The following is a 19,817-nucleotide window of genomic DNA, read 5'->3' on the forward strand; positions in this document are numbered from 1 at the left end:
CAGCGAATAAATTCATGTCACCATCTGGTGAATGAGAAGGAAATTCTCCCTATAAATAGTAATTTTCTTAGTCAGTATAAACAGCTTAGAGAGTGTTTGGTTTAGTTGATCCTGCCACATTAATTTTGGAACAACAGCACAAACTAAGTCAAATCTGCCATCTAAGGTTTAAGGAAGAGTTACACTGCTTAATCACTGGAATATTTTTTAATTGATGTTATTATAAAAAAAAAATCCTCCTGATACATGGTGTTCTGAGCAGGCATCTGTGTGCCTAATTATATACTGTGTGATTTTTTTTTTTTATATATCTGAATGTATTTATGATTTTTTTAAATGCAGTGTCATCTGCTTCAGTTCCAGTACATCTTTTTTTGTTTCTTTGTCCATTTTTCTTTTTCTTCCCCTATCTATCTTCTCCTTCGGCAGAAATTGAGTCCCTTACGCAATGACACGTAATCAGGAACGATGCTGAATGATAATACAACAGGATGGTGAAATACATTATTTCCAGTTTATTTTTTGATTTTATTTCAATTTTTTATAGTACAATAACTCAACAAAAAAAAAAAAAATGAAAAAGGGAATATCAGTGCAGGTGTGCTGCAGCACTTACTGCCTCAGGCACCTCTCCAGTGAACTCACATCGGCTCCTAGCGGTTGGAGCTGGAACTGCAACAAGCTGAGGATAATACTGAAACCCACTGCTGTTCAGACCTGATGTACGACCTATTTGACTATGGAATAATGCTGTTTTTTTTTAACCAGTCTAAACAAAAAGGAGGAATAATTATGTAGTATGTTTAATAATACAAAACTTTAAAAAGTATAAGTAAAGCTGATAGACATAAATTGTATCAAATTAAATAATGTCAAACGAGAAATAGGTTGCAGATGTGCATTATGCTCTGAGACGGAAATGCTGCTGAAGACTGATGGATGGACGCTGAGAGCGCTCGCTCTCTCTCTCTCTCTCTCTCTCTCTCTCTCTCTCTCTCTCTCTCTCTCTCTCTCTCTCTCTCTCTCTCTCTCTCTCTCATCTGCTAAGAGGATAAGCTCGTCCCTTTTTCTCCCTTCACCGTGATTGGACGACGCCACTTCTTAGGAATGGCACCAAACTATTTAAATAGCACTTTGTCCCCCTCGGCTTAAAAAGGGAGTTTTTTAGCGACCGATACCAGCAAGGACAAGTTCATCAAGAAAAAAAAAAAACACACCGAGATTTTATTCATTCTTTTCACGTTGGAACTCCTTTTTTTCCAAATCATTTGCCTTAAATTCATTCTTGAGGATTATTGCTGGATTTCTAAATATTTTTTTTGCGGGATTTTATTCCTTTTGCTCTGCTGTTCTCGTTAAGCAGGTGAGTGGCAAATATTCTAAGGAATGCGACTATTTCTGCAGCTGCACTGGCATTCATTATTGATCTGCGGCTGACTTTAATATTGTTTTTATTGTGTTCAACCATTGACAATATTGTTATAAATGGTTAGATGATTGTTGGTTTTTTTTGTCACAGGCAGCAGGTTGGTGCTTCACCATGAAGTTGACAGGGATATTTTTGCTGTTGATGTTTTGGACCTGCGAGAGTACGCGAGTCGCAGGTGAGTTTGGCTGAACTAAGTGATCAAACTTGAACTGCTCAGGATATTAATTCTCTTTTAAGATAGGAAGCTATTTATTATGTAGGCTATGATATGAGTCTGGAGTGCTTTTATTAAAACTGAAAACAACAGACATCCAGTGCACTGCCAGACAAAGACTGACTGCTAATTATTATTCACCCGCAGAGAGCCGAGACGACAATAGCGTGTATGACTTGTTTGAGCTCGTCAAAGTCCCGAAGAAGAACCACGGGGTCACCCTGGTGAAAGGAGACGACCCGTACAGCCCCGCCTACAAAATCCTCAACCCGGACCTGATCCCCCCGGTCCCCGAGAGCGCCTTTAGGGACCTGATCGACTCCATCCACGCCGAGAGGGGATTCCTCCTCCTGCTCAACTTCAAGCAGTTCAAGCGGACCAGGGGAAGCCTCTTGACCGTGGAGAAGCAGGACGGCTCCGGACCCGTGTTTGAGATCGTCTCCAACGGCAAGGCGAACACCTTGGACATCGTTTTCTCCACCGAGAACAAGCAGCAGGTGGTTTCCATTGAAGATGTGGATCTGGCCACTGGCCACTGGAAGAACATCACGTTGTTCGTGCAGGAGGACCGGGCGCAGCTGTACGCGGGATGCGAGGAGGTGAACACCGCCGAGTTGGATGCGCCCATCCAGAGCATCCTGACGCTGGAGACCCCGGCCAGCGCGCAGCTCAGGATTGGGAAGGGAGCCGCGAAGGACAGGTTCATGGTGAGCGCACGGGCCATTATAGACGGCAGAGTTTTAAGTCACGTCTCTTTTTAATGTTGTCAGCGGAGAGAGTTTTGTTTAAAATGCAAATGCGTAATTATGTCCGAAAGCGTAAAAACGCACATAATGGCAGGACTGAATTATTGTAATGCTTTTTTAGACTGATGCATTGAAAAGCGGTTGTATTTACTGAATGTACCGGATTGTAGCCTAAACTGAACATTGATACTTGCAGGGGGTCCTACAAAACGTGCGGTTTGTGTTTGGAGCGTCACTAGAGGTCATCCTCCGCAACAAAGGATGCCAAAGCTGTAAGTAATCACACTTGTGTGTTTACTCATCACTTATCTGTTTCATGTAGAGCCAAGTCCAAGCAAGTCCTTATCCATGAAATGTGCATATGCTTAATTTGCTTGCTGATTTCTACATACAACCGTTCCTGGGCAGCTGTTTACCACTTGTCACACAGGAATGCCATTTTACAAATATCTCAGGGTACTGTGGTCTCAAAGTATGTTCTCTGCTGTATTAAGTTATTACTTTTCATTATGATTCATTGCAGTGTGGGATTTGTAACATTTTAAGAACACTATCCTCCCTCATTAATAACCATAATGCTGAGTGTGCATATGTGGTTTGATTTATGTTACCGTTCTTCTTTCAGCCATGACGACTGACTCAGTGATTCTGGAGAACCTCAATGGCTCCTCAGCCATTAGAACAGAGTACACTGGACACAAGACTAAAGGTAAACACTAACATGCTGTAGACTTCCCCCCATTATACGGGTTCATGTCTTTTTATTAGACTCCAGCATATAGAGACTGACCACACTACACTAAGAATGAGTTTTTTTAAAATGTATGTTTTACCTTCACTGCCAATTCATGACTTTCCTCTCTGTGTTTTTGCCCTGGTGAAGACCTGCAGATGGTCTGTGGCTTCTCATGTGAGGACCTGGTCAGCATGTTTAAGGAGCTGAAGGGCCTTGGTGTGGTGGTCAAGGAGCTGTCCAATGAACTCCGCCAACTGGTAAGGAGGAATTCCAGCAGACCGTCTGGTGGCAGAGTGCAACAGACAGTCTGCCTCTCTGCCTTTGTGTGGGTTTGATTGATGTGTCTGGTCTCTGGGTTACCGTCACCACCTGTGTACAGTTGTCGAGTAACATTAGACACATTCAGTATAAGCTAAGGTCCTAAGGATATGTGGTAACACTAACAGATTTGTTAATTAAATGATGTTAAGAATACTTTCAGTGCTTAGATAACAAGGGAGCCTGTAGATGTTTTATGCATTCTGTAGTGAATAGTGATATAGACTTTTAAATTCAGCCTGCACCAATTCTGAAATCTGCATAAATATACATCAGTTGCAAAATGAAACCTAAAACCACATCTTGAATTATCCATAGCTACTACTTTTTTATTTTAGCAAAAGTTCTAGTTCTTCTCAAACATGTTTTCTGTGAGATAGATAGTCACATAAATACTATAATACCACCAACAGCAAACATCAACAACAGAGCACCTGAATAATGTTATAAACCTATTCAACACCAATTATTAACTAAAGTGTTATCAGGTATATCATCCAAGGTGCAGCATCCTCACACACTGTTATTTTGTTACAATACAGTACTGCTCTTTCCTCACCACTCGCGACTCACAGGTCATCATCATGTACGTTTGCTGTTGTTCAGCAGTCTTACTGGACATCTTGACTATCTTATGCAGTTTGTTTTTATTACTCACCGACAATGAAAAACACCAGGCAATAGAACAGAAAGTTAAAATGATCTCCCCAAACCTTGAGTAATCCCCCTCTTTTAATTATTTTTATAAGCACATATACAACTTTATACTCATGCTCTTAATTTGTGTGGTGTAACGTGGTTAGTTTCAACATATCTTTATTATGCGGCGCAGTTTAATAGGAAAATTAGCTTTTGCCAAGGTAACTAATTATTTTGTCTTGTCTTTGTCTAATAATTTTGTCTGTTTCTCCTACACCTCCCCTCCCCAGACGGATGAGAACAAGCTGATTAAGAACCGCATTGGCATTCACAGTGGCGTCTGCATCCACAACGGCATTGTGCACAAGAACAGAGACGAGTGGACCGTCGATGACTGCACCGAGTGCACTTGTCAGGTGAGATCTGAACTCTTAAGTACTTAAACACACGTGTGAGGGGATGCACGCATGCTTTGACTTGTTTTCACACACACACACACACACACACACACACACACACACACACACACACACACACACACACACACACTGTGGTGACTCTGGTCAGTAATTAGTAGTGTGAAGGCCTGCCAGAAGGCCAACAGCCTTTACCGTTGTAATGAGAGGTCTGTTGATAGAAGTTCAACTTGAGTGTGGCTTAGAGGGACCTGACCAGACTTTAAGTGATGCACTGTAATTAAGAACAAGACCTTGGCTCTGACAAGTGGAAAGAATTGATGGGTTCAGGTGCAAATCACTTTGCAGGGATGATTCCTGCATTTCCCAATAGGCTTGATTTCCTCTTCTACTAATAAGCTAGTTGTCCCTATTTTCCCTTTTTTCCCCTGTCAGTGATCAGATCCAGGAGGGACAACATTAGCATGCATAGTTAGAGGCAGTTGTTATCCCTGAGTCATTCACAGTACACCCACACAGGTTGTGCTGGCAGGCTGACTTTACTTGTTTGGGGCTCAGCGCCCAGGCCGGCTCTACAATCAAACCGACATCCATTATTAGGACTTTGGCCTCATTCCCACCTTCCCCTGACCCAGTGAGCAGGTGGTTGTCTGCACTGAAGGGGTCTCCCTTCTCAGCCAGAATCCTGCTTTTTAGTTTTTCTGGCATGGTAAATCTGTGCAAACTCAGATGTTGAGCGAAGTTAATGAGTTGGTTGCACGGACATGGACTAAGACTTGGATAAAAAATGATCCTGCAACACGCACTAATTTACACAACAATATACTCCACATTAGAGACACAGTTCTGTAGTGTCTCTCAATTCCATTTGGAAATGGGGATTTAACCGAGCACCTGGACATAATTTGGAAGAAAATTGCAGCAAAATTTGGTTGATATCCATATAGTTGAGCATGTGTTTAACCATACATTTGATCTCTGTGCTTGCGCAGAACTCTGCTACTGTGTGCCGCAAGATCTCCTGCCCCCTGATCCCCTGTGCTAATGCTACTGTTCCTGATGGAGAGTGCTGCCCACGCTGTGACCCACGTAAGCATTTCTGTACAATTCATTGTTAGAGTCTGCATAGCTATAGGAAAGTACACTGTAATTACATTTATGTAAACCTGCACAGTAAGCTACTGTATAAAAAGGCCCCCATAAGCTAGAATGTATATGTGTCAACTAACAGGCAGAGCATACAAACACTGCCCCATTCACAGAAAGAGCCGTTTCTGTGTTATTCGCCATATAAAACAAAAAGCCACAAATATTTCCCTGGATGTAAAGGTTTCTATTCAAGAGAAAACATGTTAACTTTAGAGATGATTTAACTGCAATAACATCCGAGTAAATGAAAGGGTGCTTATGTGTTTCGAACATTGGCGCTTTGTGCTCCAAAACATCTTTGAAATGGCTGTAATTTGCCAAATTGGTTAAAGCGGAATGGAAAATTGGTTGGCTGTTTAGTGAAGCCATCTTCTACATGAGGAGTAGTGACAAGTTCTTCATACCTATGCAGGCTTGGCTGCAATGCTTCCCTAAAACCTAAATAAACAGGGGGACCCGCATTCATCCAAACCTCAGCCACTTGTTGAAGTCATTACACACCCAGGCCCATGTTTGCAAAATCTGCTTCCTCTTTAGGAAAACATAAGCCAATGGGGCATCCCTGTGTATCCTGAGGACAGTGGCCCTTTCTATTTCCCCAGCTTCTCTCAGTGTGTTAGTCTCTGCCCTCCCTCTCAACAGACGGCCTTCTATCTGTTCAAGTCCCAGCTAAATCCACACTTATTAGCCCTCCGCTTTAAGAGCTTTCCCTCCTCATTTAGGCTTGAGGGTGTTTGTGAGGGGGTGCTGCCTCGCTGGAATAGCTCTTTTATTGTCTCTCTCATACTCTCTCCCTCCTGCTCAGCGAGTGACTATGCAGAGGACGGCTGGTCGCCATGGTCTGAATGGACCCATTGTTCCGTGTCTTGTGGGCGGGGCATCCAGCAGCGTGGGCGCTCTTGCGACCGTATCAATAACAACTGCGAGGGCACCTCTGTGCAGACCCGCGACTGCTACCTCCAGGAGTGTGACAAGCGATGTGAGTTACCACAGCATACACATCAGCCAAACACAAACAAAATAAGTAGACCCTGTTAAGCCAACAGTCTGATTTACATGCAGTTATCTGTGAGTTTACTTCAAGTCATTATATGTGTGCCATAATGATAGAGTGCCACAGTGGTCAATCACTTTGCTTCCTGATAAATGACCTCTGACCTTTCCTTGCGGCCTTCAGTCAAGCAGGACGGCAGCTGGAGCCATTGGTCACCATGGTCATCCTGCTCTGTCACCTGTGGTGCTGGTGTCATCACCCGTATCCGCCTCTGCAACTCCCCCACCCCTCAGCTTGGAGGCAAGGACTGTGAGGGAGAGGGCCGGCAAACCGAGAAGTGTCAGAAATCTCAGTGCCCCAGTAAGTCACACCATCTGATATTTCTGCTTGCATTAGTGTGTTATACACAGAAAGGATAGAAATTAATCATGTTTTATTCTTGTCTCCCTTAGTCAATGGCAACTGGGGACCCTGGTCACCGTGGGATACCTGCACTCTCACCTGTGGAGGTGGTCTCCAGACTCGTAAACGCCTGTGCAATGACCCAGCACCAAAATACGGTGGCAAAGAGTGCGTCGGTAATGCCAAAGACACCCAGCTGTGCAACAAGAAAGCCTGTCCAATTGGTGAGGCATTGTAATCACGTACAGAGCTTCTACAATCGAATTCCATGTATCTGTATTATTTTAAACATGCTGATTTTAGTGTTCTTTTATTTATTATACTGTTGTTTGTTGGGGTTTTATTATATTGCAAGTTTTATTTATTTAGTTATGTTTTATATACTGAGATCGCTCGTCACAATGAGATCATTACTGGCAAGGGATTTATGTGATTAAAAAAAGGTTACATCTGCATAACACCTTTGATGTTGCAGATGATGTCTTAATAATGAGCAAACATTGCTGTTTTCAGATGGGTGCCTGTCTAACCCCTGCTTTGATGGAGCCAAGTGCACCAGTTTCCCTGATGGTTCCTGGAAGTGTGGGAAGTGCCCAGCTGGCTACACTGGCAACGGTATCAAGTGTAAAGATGTTGATGAGGTAAAAATTCCTTCGACCTTGTATTATGATTTTGTCAGGTACAAACACGGTTTGATGCCTGTTGCAACATCTACCAAGTCTTAATTGGTTGTTTTTTTTTATCCTAAAAACAGTGCAAGGAGGTCCCAGACGCTTGCTTTGAGTTTAATGGTGTGCACCGCTGTGAGAACACAGATCCTGGCTACAACTGTCTGCCCTGCCCTCCTCGCTATTCAGGACCCCAACCGTTTGGCAGAGGAGTGGAGCAGGCTGCTGCTAAGAAACAGGCAAGTGCTGTCTTGTCTTAACGTACAATAAATAAATACTGACAACAGGAATAACTGTTACAAGTACACTTATGTCTCCAAGGCAGGACTATGATCACTTATTGTGATGAATGTCTGCCTTTTCCAAGAAAAGAATGTCATGAATTTGGACTATACACAGCCAGTTTGATTACTGGTCATTCAAACTATGCATCCCTCCTTCACTCTCCAGGTGTGCACGCCTCGTAATCCCTGCCTCGATGGAAGCCATGACTGCAACAAAAACGCCCGCTGTAACTACCTCGGACAGTTTGCAGATCCCATGTACCGCTGCGAGTGCAAGCCTGGCTATGCTGGCAACGGCCATATCTGTGGAGAGGACACAGATCTGGATGGATGGCCCAACGCTGACTTGGTTTGTGTGGAGAATGCCACCTACCACTGCAAAAAGGTACATAGTGGTGAAGCAGCGAGGCTCTAATGTTCCGTGAAGCAAAGTCACTTAAGAACGAGTTTTTGCAGAGTTAAATTCATATTACTTGTATGTTTGTTGTCATCTCTAACTGTCTGACTGTGTTGTCTGTTATTCAGGACAACTGTCCCAACCTCCCCAACTCTGGGCAGGAAGATTACGATAAGGATGGCATTGGAGATGCTTGTGACAATGATGATGACAATGATGGCATTCCTGACGATAGGGTAAGTAATACTCTCCGGATGTGGCCATAGCAGTGAACAAGTGTGTGTTTGTGTTCTGTAATTTTTGCATTCATCATTCATGCTGTCTAATAAGAAGACAGGTGGAAAGAGGGAAGGGGAGGGGAGGCTCTGCAGGAAAGCAAATGTTTCTCTGAGGCCTGAGCCAAAACCTCAAATTCCAACACTGAGGTACTGCTCTGAAGGAGCTGCACTGTGTGTTTGCTAATCCCAACATTACATTTGGGACAGGGCCTAAAAGTAAAGCACAGTTTCATCCTGCATCACTCCCTCCCTGTGAATAGATCCACTCAGGCTCTGCACTGCACCTGAAAACCTATCCTCAACTCTTTATCTTCTCCTTTGTCTTTTTCTTTTTGAAACAGGATAACTGTCCATTCGTGTACAACCCCAGGCAGTATGATTATGACCGTGATGATGTGGGTGACCGCTGTGACAACTGCCCCTACAATAGTAACCCAGACCAAACAGACACAGACAGCAATGGAGAGGGAGACGCCTGCGCTGTGGACATTGATGGAGATGGTGAGGACTGGAAAGTTTAAAAACGCTCCTCTGGAAATCTACATCGTTATTTCTGTGCTGACGTGAGGTCATGCTTGTGTAATATTTTTGTACTTATGTAGTGGCTTTTCATATCACATGTTTCCATTAATTCCCCAGGCATTATGAACGAGAAGGACAACTGCCCCTATGTGTACAATGTCGACCAGAAAGACACAGATCTGGACGGAGTGGGAGACATGTGTGATAACTGCCCTCTGGAACATAATCCTGATCAGGTGTGTGGACACATACACACCGCCCTTCACCATTTCCTTCCACCTCACCCACCAACAATAATCCACATTCATCTCCCTGCCTTTCTCTATAGCTCAGCATATATCTGTCTTTCAACTGAGATAGAGCCGCAGTGATTAGCCCTGTGTAGCTGTCTAGGCTTTATCACGCCATGTAAAGGTGGAGTAAATCCTGTATGCAGCTCAAGGGCACATCAGTTCAATAAGGCGTAGTGGGGGGCTAGGGGTCTTTTCAATGGCCCATTGACGTTAGCTGGCTAATGTGAGGGAAGAGGCCCTAGGCTGGATATTTCTGAGGAATGGGCTGGCCCTGGGCTGTGTGCATGCCCTGTCTGCGCACCACGGGCCTGCTCAGTCCACCTGTGCTATGCTACACTGAGAAATAGGAATGTGTTGAACAACGGGACTCAGGAAAAGGATGGGGGAAGGAGTGGTGAATCTTAATCTACACTGATGTAGTCTTTAAATAGTGAATGGAGAGTAAAAGTGAATTGCACGCTGCGATTAAAAGGCCAAAAGAGACAAGTCCAGACATGGATGCAGCAATGCTACATGCTGTTCCAAAGACTACAAAAAAAAAATGCCTCTTCAAATGTTGTGGTCTTACTGAGATCTTTGACAGCAGAATTATGGTTCTACAGAGTTACCCAAATCCTCACATCCTACCCCTGCTCCCACCCTTCATCTCCTTTCATTCATCCCTGTGCCCCTATTCTTTCTTAGTGCCGCAGGGTGTGTCTAGTCCTATCAACTAGGGTTAGCATGACTTCGCCCTTCACTACAGATCCTGGAGGTGCTCAACAAGCAAATTGGAGTAGGAGGGGCAACAGAGTCTTGTAGAGTGATGTTTGATTTTCAGTAGCTAAAACCTGCTGACAGATCTTGGACAAATTGAGCTTGGCAGCTTTACTGAGGCAGAGTGATTTCAGCCTAAGGGAAGTCCTTAATGAAAGCAGGAGAGGAGATATGACAGAAAAATGGTAGCAGGAAATTGTGTGGTATAGGGAAATAAACACGGTGGAATATAATTACGTATGTTTGAGTGCTATTAATACTTCATTGTCCCCTCAATCCATACATTCGGTCGTAACTCTGATGTCAAAACATTGTACCATTGCAGGTGGATTCAGATGATGACCGGGTGGGAGACAAGTGTGACAGCAACCAGGACATCGATGAGGATGGACATCAGAACAACCTGGACAACTGCCCATACATCCCCAACGCCAACCAGGCTGATCATGACAAGGATGGCAAGGGAGACGCCTGCGACCATGATGACGACAACGACGGCATCCCTGATGACAAGGACAACTGCAGACTGGCCTTCAATCCTGACCAACTGGACTCTGATGGTGAGAAAAATGGGCCATGCTTTAATCCCAAAGGATACAGGTTGTCTGAAACAATTCTCAAGCACCAAAATGCTGAAATACCGCTCACAGCATGTCAAGAGATCTTTGAAACACTTTGGGTATTAATAAATATGTAATGTATATATATATATATATATATATTCTTTAAAGGTGATGGTCGTGGAGATGCTTGCAAAGATGACTTTGACCAAGACAATGTGCCCGACATCTATGACGTGTGTCCCGAGAACTTTGACATTAGTGAGACAGACTTCCGCAAGTTCCAGATGGTTCCTCTGGACCCCAAAGGCACCTCGCAGATTGATCCTAACTGGGTCGTCCGCCATCAGGGCAAAGAGCTGGTTCAGACTGTCAACTGCGACCCTGGCATCGCTGTTGGTAAGTCACAAATCACCAAGGCAAATTCCTTGTAAGTGTTACTTACTTGGCAAAAAAATCCTATTCTGATTCTAAAAATAATGGGTTGTGATTGTCTACAAAATGCACTCTAATTTGCCCAAAGAGCATACATTCAAAAATTGTGTGTGCATTGAAATTCTGGCCTCTAACTTGCATTTTTCCATCAGGTTACCACGAATTCAATTCAGTGGACTTCAGTGGGACTTTCTTCATCAACACAGAGAGGGATGATGATTATGCCGGCTTTGTATTCGGCTACCAGTCCAGTTCCAGGTTCTATGTGGTGATGTGGAAGCAGATTACGCAGACATACTGGTCTAATAAACCCACCAAAGCCCAGGGCTACTCTGGCCTGTCCATCAAAGTGGTTAACTCCACCACTGGCCCAGGAGAGCACCTCAGGAACGCCCTCTGGCACACAGGAAATACCCCAGGACAGGTAATACATTTGGACTTTTGGAGGTTATACCCCCCAATTGATTATTTTAACATAGGGAGGTGTAAAAAGATAAATCCATGGCTGTTTATTTCCCCATGCTTTAGGTCCGCACTCTCTGGCACGACCCTAAGAACGTTGGATGGAAAGACTTCACCGCCTACAGATGGCATCTGATCCACAGACCGAGAACAGGACTTATTAGGTGGGCAGAGGATAATATTTAGTCCACATAGAAGTTCACTCTTCACATGGGTTTGACATCCAAATCCCAAGCTTTGGATCAACTTTCATTTTTTCCTTTATTCCCGCAGAGTCGTGATGTACGAGGGCAAGAAGATCATGGCAGATTCTGGTAGCATCTATGACAAAACATATGCAGGCGGCAGGCTAGGTCTTTTTGTCTTCTCACAAGAGATGGTATACTTTTCAGACCTCAAGTATGAATGCAGAGGTAAGCATTTACGTGAAATCAACTTCCCAGAAAGCATTCAATGTTCTGTTCTTGAAATCGAGGCCATATCCAACTCATTTTATTATGTCTCTTTCTTTCAACAGATGTCTAAATGCACGGCGCAGGAAGCTCTGAGGAATGCACCTTTTTTTGTATAAAGTATGAACTTATGTATTCTGATGAAAAGTCCAGGGACCGATTTATCTCCGCAACTCTTTCTTCTGCGGCACGCACACTTGGACGAGGCAATGGGCATGTGGTCAGCCTCAGGGTAACTTGAAGCTGGTTCGGGCAGAGCACCAACCGGTTGACTGCCAGTTGAGGATCAGAGAGCCCCTTCTCCTCCACCCTTAGCTTTCATGAGAGCAGAGAGAGCTGGGGAAAAAAGAAAACAAACACCTTTCTATCCCAGCTCTGCCTGCTTTTCTCGCTCTCTGAAAGACCTCATTCATCTCTGTGCGGGAATGGCTCCCCATAGACAACTATGCACTTCCAAGCCTTTACATCTCTCTCTCTGTCTCTCTTTCTGTCTCACCTCTTCAGCCTATGTGCCTGTCTACCTTAGCTTCTGGATGGACATCCCAAAGAAAAAAAACGATGAAATATTTCCTTTGCTTTACCAGATCTTCCAGAATGTAGAATCTGAATGATACATTTGAGGACTCAGAGGATGGAGACAGCAATAACATTTTTTAGGGATGTTGGTCGTTGAGGATTTAGGAAAACTGTTGGGAGTAGAGCGAGTTAGAAATAAGGGGAACATACTGTTGTGGATGTTTGTGGTTATGCATGTACTGTATGTGGAGACTGGAACAAGAAAGTGCTTTTAACCATCTACCTAAAAAAGAGAAATACAAAATTAAATTGAGGTTTCTTCTGAACTTACAACTATCATGGGCATTGTTGATGCTGCCTGGTTATCTAAACAACTCTCAGGGTCAGATGGAAGTCACAACCTTCCCATATCAAACCAGTAAGAAAAGATATGAGGATTATTTTACAGAAAATTGCTAGAGCCAGTGTTCCCTCCAAAATACTCCCCATCTTACATCAAAACCTTGGTCATTGAAGAGATTTATCCCCCTCAGCTTCTGAGGATTTCAATTTGAAATTATGTAAATACATGTAATTTATTGACTCTTGCCTACAGTGTAGGCAGCAAAGGAAATATGAATGCTTTGAAAAAGTAAAAAGTAAAATACATCCAATATCACAGTTAAAACTGATCCAAAATAAGGTACAGCCAGGTGTCCGTGTCTATCATCTCCCGCTGTACAAGTGAATTAGGTATTTTTCAGATAGGGCTATTTAGCATGAAGTGTATGTGACGTGTGTGCCTTTTCTTCAGAGAGAGATGAAAAACAAAGGAAATCTTTGATGTACAAATATTACCTCATTGCTGTTGTATAATTAGATCAAACAAAAACACAACCTAAGTACTTTTTCATATTCCTTTAAAATGATGGACATCTTAGTGCCACTGTAGCATAAGCTGTAAATAGTATGACATTTCATATCTAAAAAAAACACAACATGCTCCCAATCCCGTGATTTACCCCAGTGAGAACAGTACAATGGGAGATTTCTTTTTTATGAATAATTTTTGCTTTATCATGTATGTCCAATGCTGTTTTTAGCAGATAAATTATTGTTTTGTCTTAGCTGTTTGTGAGAGATTGATTTGTGTGTGTGTGTGTGTGTGTGTGTGTGTGTGTGTGTGTGTGTGTGTGTGTGTGTGTGGATAAAGGCTATTTAAATAATTTATCAGGATGTGTTGCCTTACCAAAGGCCACACGTCCATCTGTACAAACGGTTTGCACACTGACGTGAGGATGTTCTGTTCTTTATCATTTTTACCTTCTTTGTTATTGTGTATCAATGTTACCATTATTGGTAATTATCTGTACAATTAGTTTTGCTTGTCTGTAAACATTTTTCTTAGTTGTACAAAGCGAAAATGCTGTTTTTATTCATAGCGATTATTTTGTTACATACTTCAAGACAATAAATAGTTGTTAAAATTCTTTAGCATGTCCGTGCTTTTGTTTGTCACATTGAAGCTATTTCACCGTTTTCTCATCTGGGTTTATTATTGTTGATCAACTTGTTTACATGACGTGGAGATAAAAACAGGTTTTACATTCAATACAAACTGGTGGATGACTCAGACCCGAAAATATGTAGACCTCCTCCAACCAGATCACGAAGACAACCGGCTTTGATTAGGTCTACTGTAGTCTATATCCATGACGTTCCACTTCCAGGATTGCTCCGGTGCCACCTGAAATTCTGTAGGATATCCCCTTTTTGTCAGCCGGATGTCCGTTACCTTACGCTTTCTTTGTGTTGGCATTCTAAACTCTAGTGGATTCATGAGGACTATAGTTAACTGCTCCACAGATCTCTGCAGGGTAAATCCAGGCAGCTAGCTAGTATATCTGTCCAATCTGAGTTTTCTGTTTCACGACTAAAACATCTTTTGAACGTACACATGTTCTACCAAAACAAGTCTCTCTGTGATGAAGGCCACATGAGGAATGTGACACAGACGTCTGCTCCTGAGCTTCATCTGCCTGACCTCTCTGATCTGCCCTGACCTCTGCAGACGCTTAAACAGCACAAAGAGCAAATATTAGACTGACACAAAGCTTGACATTGGCTTACAGGCTTTGAGACACACAGACTCCAAAAAAAATCCACAGGTGGACAAAATAGCAGTAACACAAGAACAAAAACGGTAAACTCATTTACCAAAGTTGAACATAAATTTGCAAATGGTCACGCTGAAACTATTACAACTTTTAGGGTGCTTGTGTTATTTTGTTCGTTATTTTTTTCCTGCTCTACTGTGAATACTGATCTGTAACATTATTTCTTTTTCATTTTGGGGATACTGATCATCTAATTGTTAGTCTATATCCACGACGTTCCACTTCCGCGTTTTCTCTGGTGCCGCCGGAAATTCCGCCAGATGCATGTCTTTTCGTCCGATGTCTGTTTCCTTACGCTTTCTTTGTGTTAGAATTTTAAACTCCGGTTCATTTACGAGGACTATGGTTAACTGCTCCTCAGATCTCTGCAGGGTAAATCCAGACCGCTAACTAGACTGTCTGTCCGATCTGAGTTCTCTCTCACGCGGCTAAAATAACTTTTAAACGTACACGTTCCACCAAAATAAGTTCCTTCCTGAGGCTATTTTGCAGCAACACCGTGGCTCCGTGCGGAGCTTAGCACCGCTCAAGACGATTGTGATTGGTCTAAAGAAATGTCAATAAACCAGAGCACGTTTTTCTCCCATCCCGGAATGCTTTGTGTACTAGCCAGACCCTCCTCCGCAGCGCCGTGCAGGAAGGTCTGGCAATGTGAGACTACCTAATTGTTAACTACAATGTCTACATCTTTAGTGTTATAGTGTTCACTGTTGTGATGTTTCTGCAGTGGATGATCACTGGTAGAGGTCTTTAAATGCCCCAAAGTTTAGAAAACAGACCAGTGGAAAACTTACTTGAACCCAATTACATTTTCCGAAAACACATGAAAAGGGACCAAAGGGTAGTCAGACCTGATCCAAAGAAACTCAAGGACCCAATCAAAACAGAGAAAGAACACCAACACTGGAAATGGTCCGATGTGCCACCAATTAACGAGCGGCAGGGTCCAAAAGAGTAAGAGTATTCACTTCAACGTCAACACTTTCTGTATCACAATAAAAAAATATTTTCTTTCTCCAGCAATGATTAGGTATTAGATGTATTGTCACACAAACCCACAGCGATACAACGGGACTCGTTTAAAGACTATTTGTCCATTGTTTATTTCTAAAGAAACACGACAATGTATAAAAGGCTCTATTACCTTGTACCTCACGTTATGGCTCTGTAGCAGACGTTTTTGCACGTTTTTTTACGCGACTTACTGTCGTCTCACATTAGCTGTTTAAGTGTAATTACTAATGTTAACTAGCATTTTAGTTAGCAATAATTATCCTGTGCCTATGTTTTCTCCTTTTATATACCTACGCTCTCCATCTCTGCAATATTCGGAATGATTGAGATTTCTCTTGGCACAGCTACCAGAAGACTTACAACTTGCAGACAGTTTGCTCACGTCACATTTACGTCGTCTCTCTCAGTTGGAGGCTGAGCAGTAACGCTCAGCCATCACCGGAAAAGTGCTTCTAATGGCCTTCACTGGTCTCTGTCCAGAGCAACGGGATCTGTTGGTCCATTCTTATATACTGCCTATGGGTAATCAACACTTTCTCCACCCACTATACCGTAAATTGCACGCATTTAAACACGCAATTGAATGTGCCTCCTTCTCTCTTTCAGGGCTCCAGACTGCGACCAAATGGTCGCATTTTGCGACCCAAATTTGAGTGTGCGACTGAATTTTACACCCAGTCGCACATGTGCAACCAGTAAATTAGCCCCCTTTTTTACATGTTAAATGTCAAAATTTTGGTACCTGAGAGCTCGTAAGCTCAAGCTTATCTGTCCTCTCTGAAAATTGACAGAGAGCGGAGCTCTAACACAAACACACACTCACACACACACGCATAGCTGCGGACGGTGCAAACTACGTCGGCTCTGCAGTTTTGTTGAAGTCACAGTGAGTCACGGAAATGCCGATAAAGTGGTTTCAAGTGTGGGTACAGTTTTTCAAAACTTCACGCAGACAGTCTTTGCTGCGATATGATATTAATGGAGAGCCGAAAGCGGTCGCGGTGCTGTTGACGTTACACTTCCTAAGCAGGCACAATAGTGGTTTCTGTGCCATGGTGACTGACTGACAGGCTGAGGCTGTAAGGCAAGGCAACTTTATTTCTACAGCACCTTTCAGCAACAAGGCAATTCAAAGTGCTTTACATGAAACATTAAAGAGCAATTCAAAACGGTCATGAAAATAAAACAGGCTAAAAATGAATAAAAGTTAGAGTCACTAAGAAATTAATAATTATTCAATTTAATAGGTTGAAGAGATGGGTTTGGGAGGAGGAGGATTTTGTTTAATTAATAATAACATAATGTTCTAAGTACATAGGATAAATAGGTTTGATAATAATTTTTACAACTGAAATAACTGTTTTGTAATTATAGAGGGAAAGTACCAAAAAAAAGGTACCGTTGGGTAACGGAACCGAATTTCAGGTATCAGTACCAATATTGGTTCAGTAGTAGCCTAAACAATGCATGTTTAATTTTAAGTTGAATTCATTGTAATTGTAGACTAGAGCTGATATATATTTTTTGTTTTTCATGACAACAATCATATGTGATCAGTCAGTTGCATCTTCAAAAGTGACACTGAATTTGAAACAGCACATTGTAATTTCTGCATCTATTATCAAAGTATTTATTAGTAATACAGTGGAAATTAGTAGAAATGTGAGTATTTGGTTAGCATGTTGATTTATGGTGTGTGCCCCTAAATTTTCTGGTTGCGCCCCTAAAATTTTCAGTTGGGGGCCACTGTGCTCCTAGTGAAAAAAGTTAGTCTGGAGCCCTGTCTTTCTATCATGGATCAGCCACCAAGTCAGGAAAAACAGTGAAAACAAAGATTTAGCGATAACAGCGGGTTTCCTCGCTTATGCGAGGTTTACACCTGCTTTTAAGAGGCGGAGAATTTCCACCGCAAAATAGAGGCGCGCTTTCACAGGCGGTTTTTGTACATACTGCGGAATACATAATTAGGCGCACTTTACGCTCCCCCTCCCATCTTTTTATAGGAAACCCTCCCTCCCATGAAGCATATGCATGACACAGAAAAGCGCAATTTGCCATTTTCAGTTCCCGCGACGGAGAGGTTGAAATGTCCATTTATGAAAATAGCCGGCCACGTGTAAATGTAGCATAGGATGACTCACTGTTATTCTGTATCAATCAGTGGAGTGAAGCAAATAGAAATTTAGGAGCTACATTATGCAATTGTAGCCTTTTTAATCCAATAAATCAATTATAAACATATTCTTATTAATCATGACAGTCCGGCTTGAGGTATTAGGGATTATTACAATGTGGCAACACTGAAGGCTAGACATCTTAATACCAGCTGCAGTTATCACACGTCTCTGCCAGCTGTCTAAAAACACCAACATGTTTACTCTCTGACCCTTTTTATCAGCTGCATGTCAGGATGTGAGTGCTGGCTTAAAGAAAACTTACTTGGTACAGTTTTCTTACATGAAATTTGTCTTCCATTTAGTTAGATTTAATATATTTCCTCTTCAGAAGAGGTAATCATCTTCACTCGAGTTTCTGCGCAGGAAAGTCACCGGACTCCACAATCTTCTGAACATAGACATACTGAGAAATACAGAGAGAGTTGTGTGGAGCTTAATTAGCTTTGTAGCAACTCATCTGGCAATGGCTTGAATGTAACGGACGTTCATTAATATCAAAAAGTTACGCACTAAAGCTTTAAGGAGACAACACATTTTGCACACACTGCAGTTGTCTTACAGACACAGTGATGTACCTTTATTATTATCTGAATTAGAAGCATTCCTGTAAGACATCTTGATGGTAAATATATTTATGGAAACCGCAATGTATTGTTGCCTACTCTTTTCCCAGCGAGACCAGGACTTCAAACTGGCAGCCTTCCTGTCGACCATGATTACTTGCCACACACACACTCCTCGAATAATGACAGACCAAACCCAAAAAAGACCCATCCAATTACCTCCAGCACCTTTAACGTGTCTGCAAAAAGCACCTTTTGTAGTAAAAGGATATAGACATTAGCCTTGAAGTGTAGTGACTAATGCAAAGTGCTGAATGGAACAAAGGCCATCCACCCTGGAGTTACAACAGCTTTATTTAGCTCCTGTAATCCACCCAGGGAAGAGGAGAGACTGCGCTCCATTTGCACAACCCGCTGCCACAATTGGCCTCAAACCTCAAACTTCAGCCTGAAACGCTACATTTGATCTGGCCTACTTCCTCATCCAGTCTGTCATTCAACACCTTTGTGTTTCATGCTGCTGTGTACTGAGATGTTGAAGTGTTATGTTAAGATGGAGGACCCCCCACTGAATTTACCCACCATGCACGCCTGTAAGCACAGGAGCTCTAGGACCCCACCTGAACATACAGTATTTGAGACTCAAATAAGAATAGAATAACATTTTCTTGAACAATAAAGACTTGGTGAAAATAAGTCTGGAATGTGGTTTAGTCAGGGCATTTTCTTTCAATTATAGGATTAGCGCGTAGGGTGGGAACAAAATAAAACCTATACGACACCTGCACTTTACGGTTTCTAAAAAAAAGGATTTTGATGTAACACCTTTAGTCATCTGTGCTTTCTGGTTCTACACACTCAGCTTTGCTTTTACTAGAGATCTCTGTGTAGTAGAGGCTTCAAAAGGCTGAAGTATCCACATGTACATCTTGCACTACCAATACAACAATGTTAAAATACTCCATTACAAGTAAAAGTCCTGCATTCTAAATCCTACTTACGTAGAAGTTCAGAAGTATTATCAGCAAAATGTACTCAATGAATTAAAAGTAAAAAGTACTCTTTCTGCAGAATAATGCTAGGAAAATTGTTAATTGGATTGTTAATACTGATGTATCAAAGTGTAAGCAGCATTTTACTGTTGTAACTGGTCTGGGTGGGTCGAGTTTTAACTACCTTAAGTCCAGTTGGTAGTTTAGTTCAGTGGTTCCCAACCTAACCCCTCCCAAAAACACAAAAGG

At 42.4% G+C, this 19,817-nt stretch overlaps 1 protein-coding gene across 1 annotated transcript; it reads left to right on the plus strand.

Annotated features, from left to right (window-relative positions):
- The first annotated feature begins 1,135 nt into the window (after nucleotides 1–1,135).
- thbs1b (thrombospondin 1b) lies at nucleotides 1,136–14,135 on the plus strand. The gene is made up of 23 exons (XM_031322081.2): nucleotides 1,136–1,363; nucleotides 1,520–1,604; nucleotides 1,791–2,350; nucleotides 2,586–2,661; nucleotides 3,015–3,098; nucleotides 3,273–3,382; nucleotides 4,373–4,498; nucleotides 5,491–5,587; nucleotides 6,453–6,626; nucleotides 6,825–7,001; nucleotides 7,094–7,267; nucleotides 7,557–7,684; nucleotides 7,798–7,950; nucleotides 8,162–8,380; nucleotides 8,521–8,628; nucleotides 9,012–9,171; nucleotides 9,310–9,428; nucleotides 10,567–10,801; nucleotides 10,973–11,200; nucleotides 11,389–11,660; nucleotides 11,765–11,862; nucleotides 11,972–12,111; nucleotides 12,216–14,135. The coding sequence occupies exons 2-23, from the start codon at nucleotides 1,541–1,543 to the stop codon at nucleotides 12,221–12,223; spliced, it is 3,510 nt and encodes a 1,169-aa protein (XP_031177941.1). The 5' UTR covers nucleotides 1,136–1,363; nucleotides 1,520–1,540; the 3' UTR covers nucleotides 12,224–14,135.
- Nucleotides 14,136–19,817: the final 5,682 nt, after the last annotated feature.

Source organism: Sander lucioperca, chromosome 19 (assembly GCF_008315115.2).
Source record: "Sander lucioperca isolate FBNREF2018 chromosome 19, SLUC_FBN_1.2, whole genome shotgun sequence".
Taxonomy (NCBI): domain Eukaryota; kingdom Metazoa; phylum Chordata; class Actinopteri; order Perciformes; family Percidae; genus Sander; species Sander lucioperca.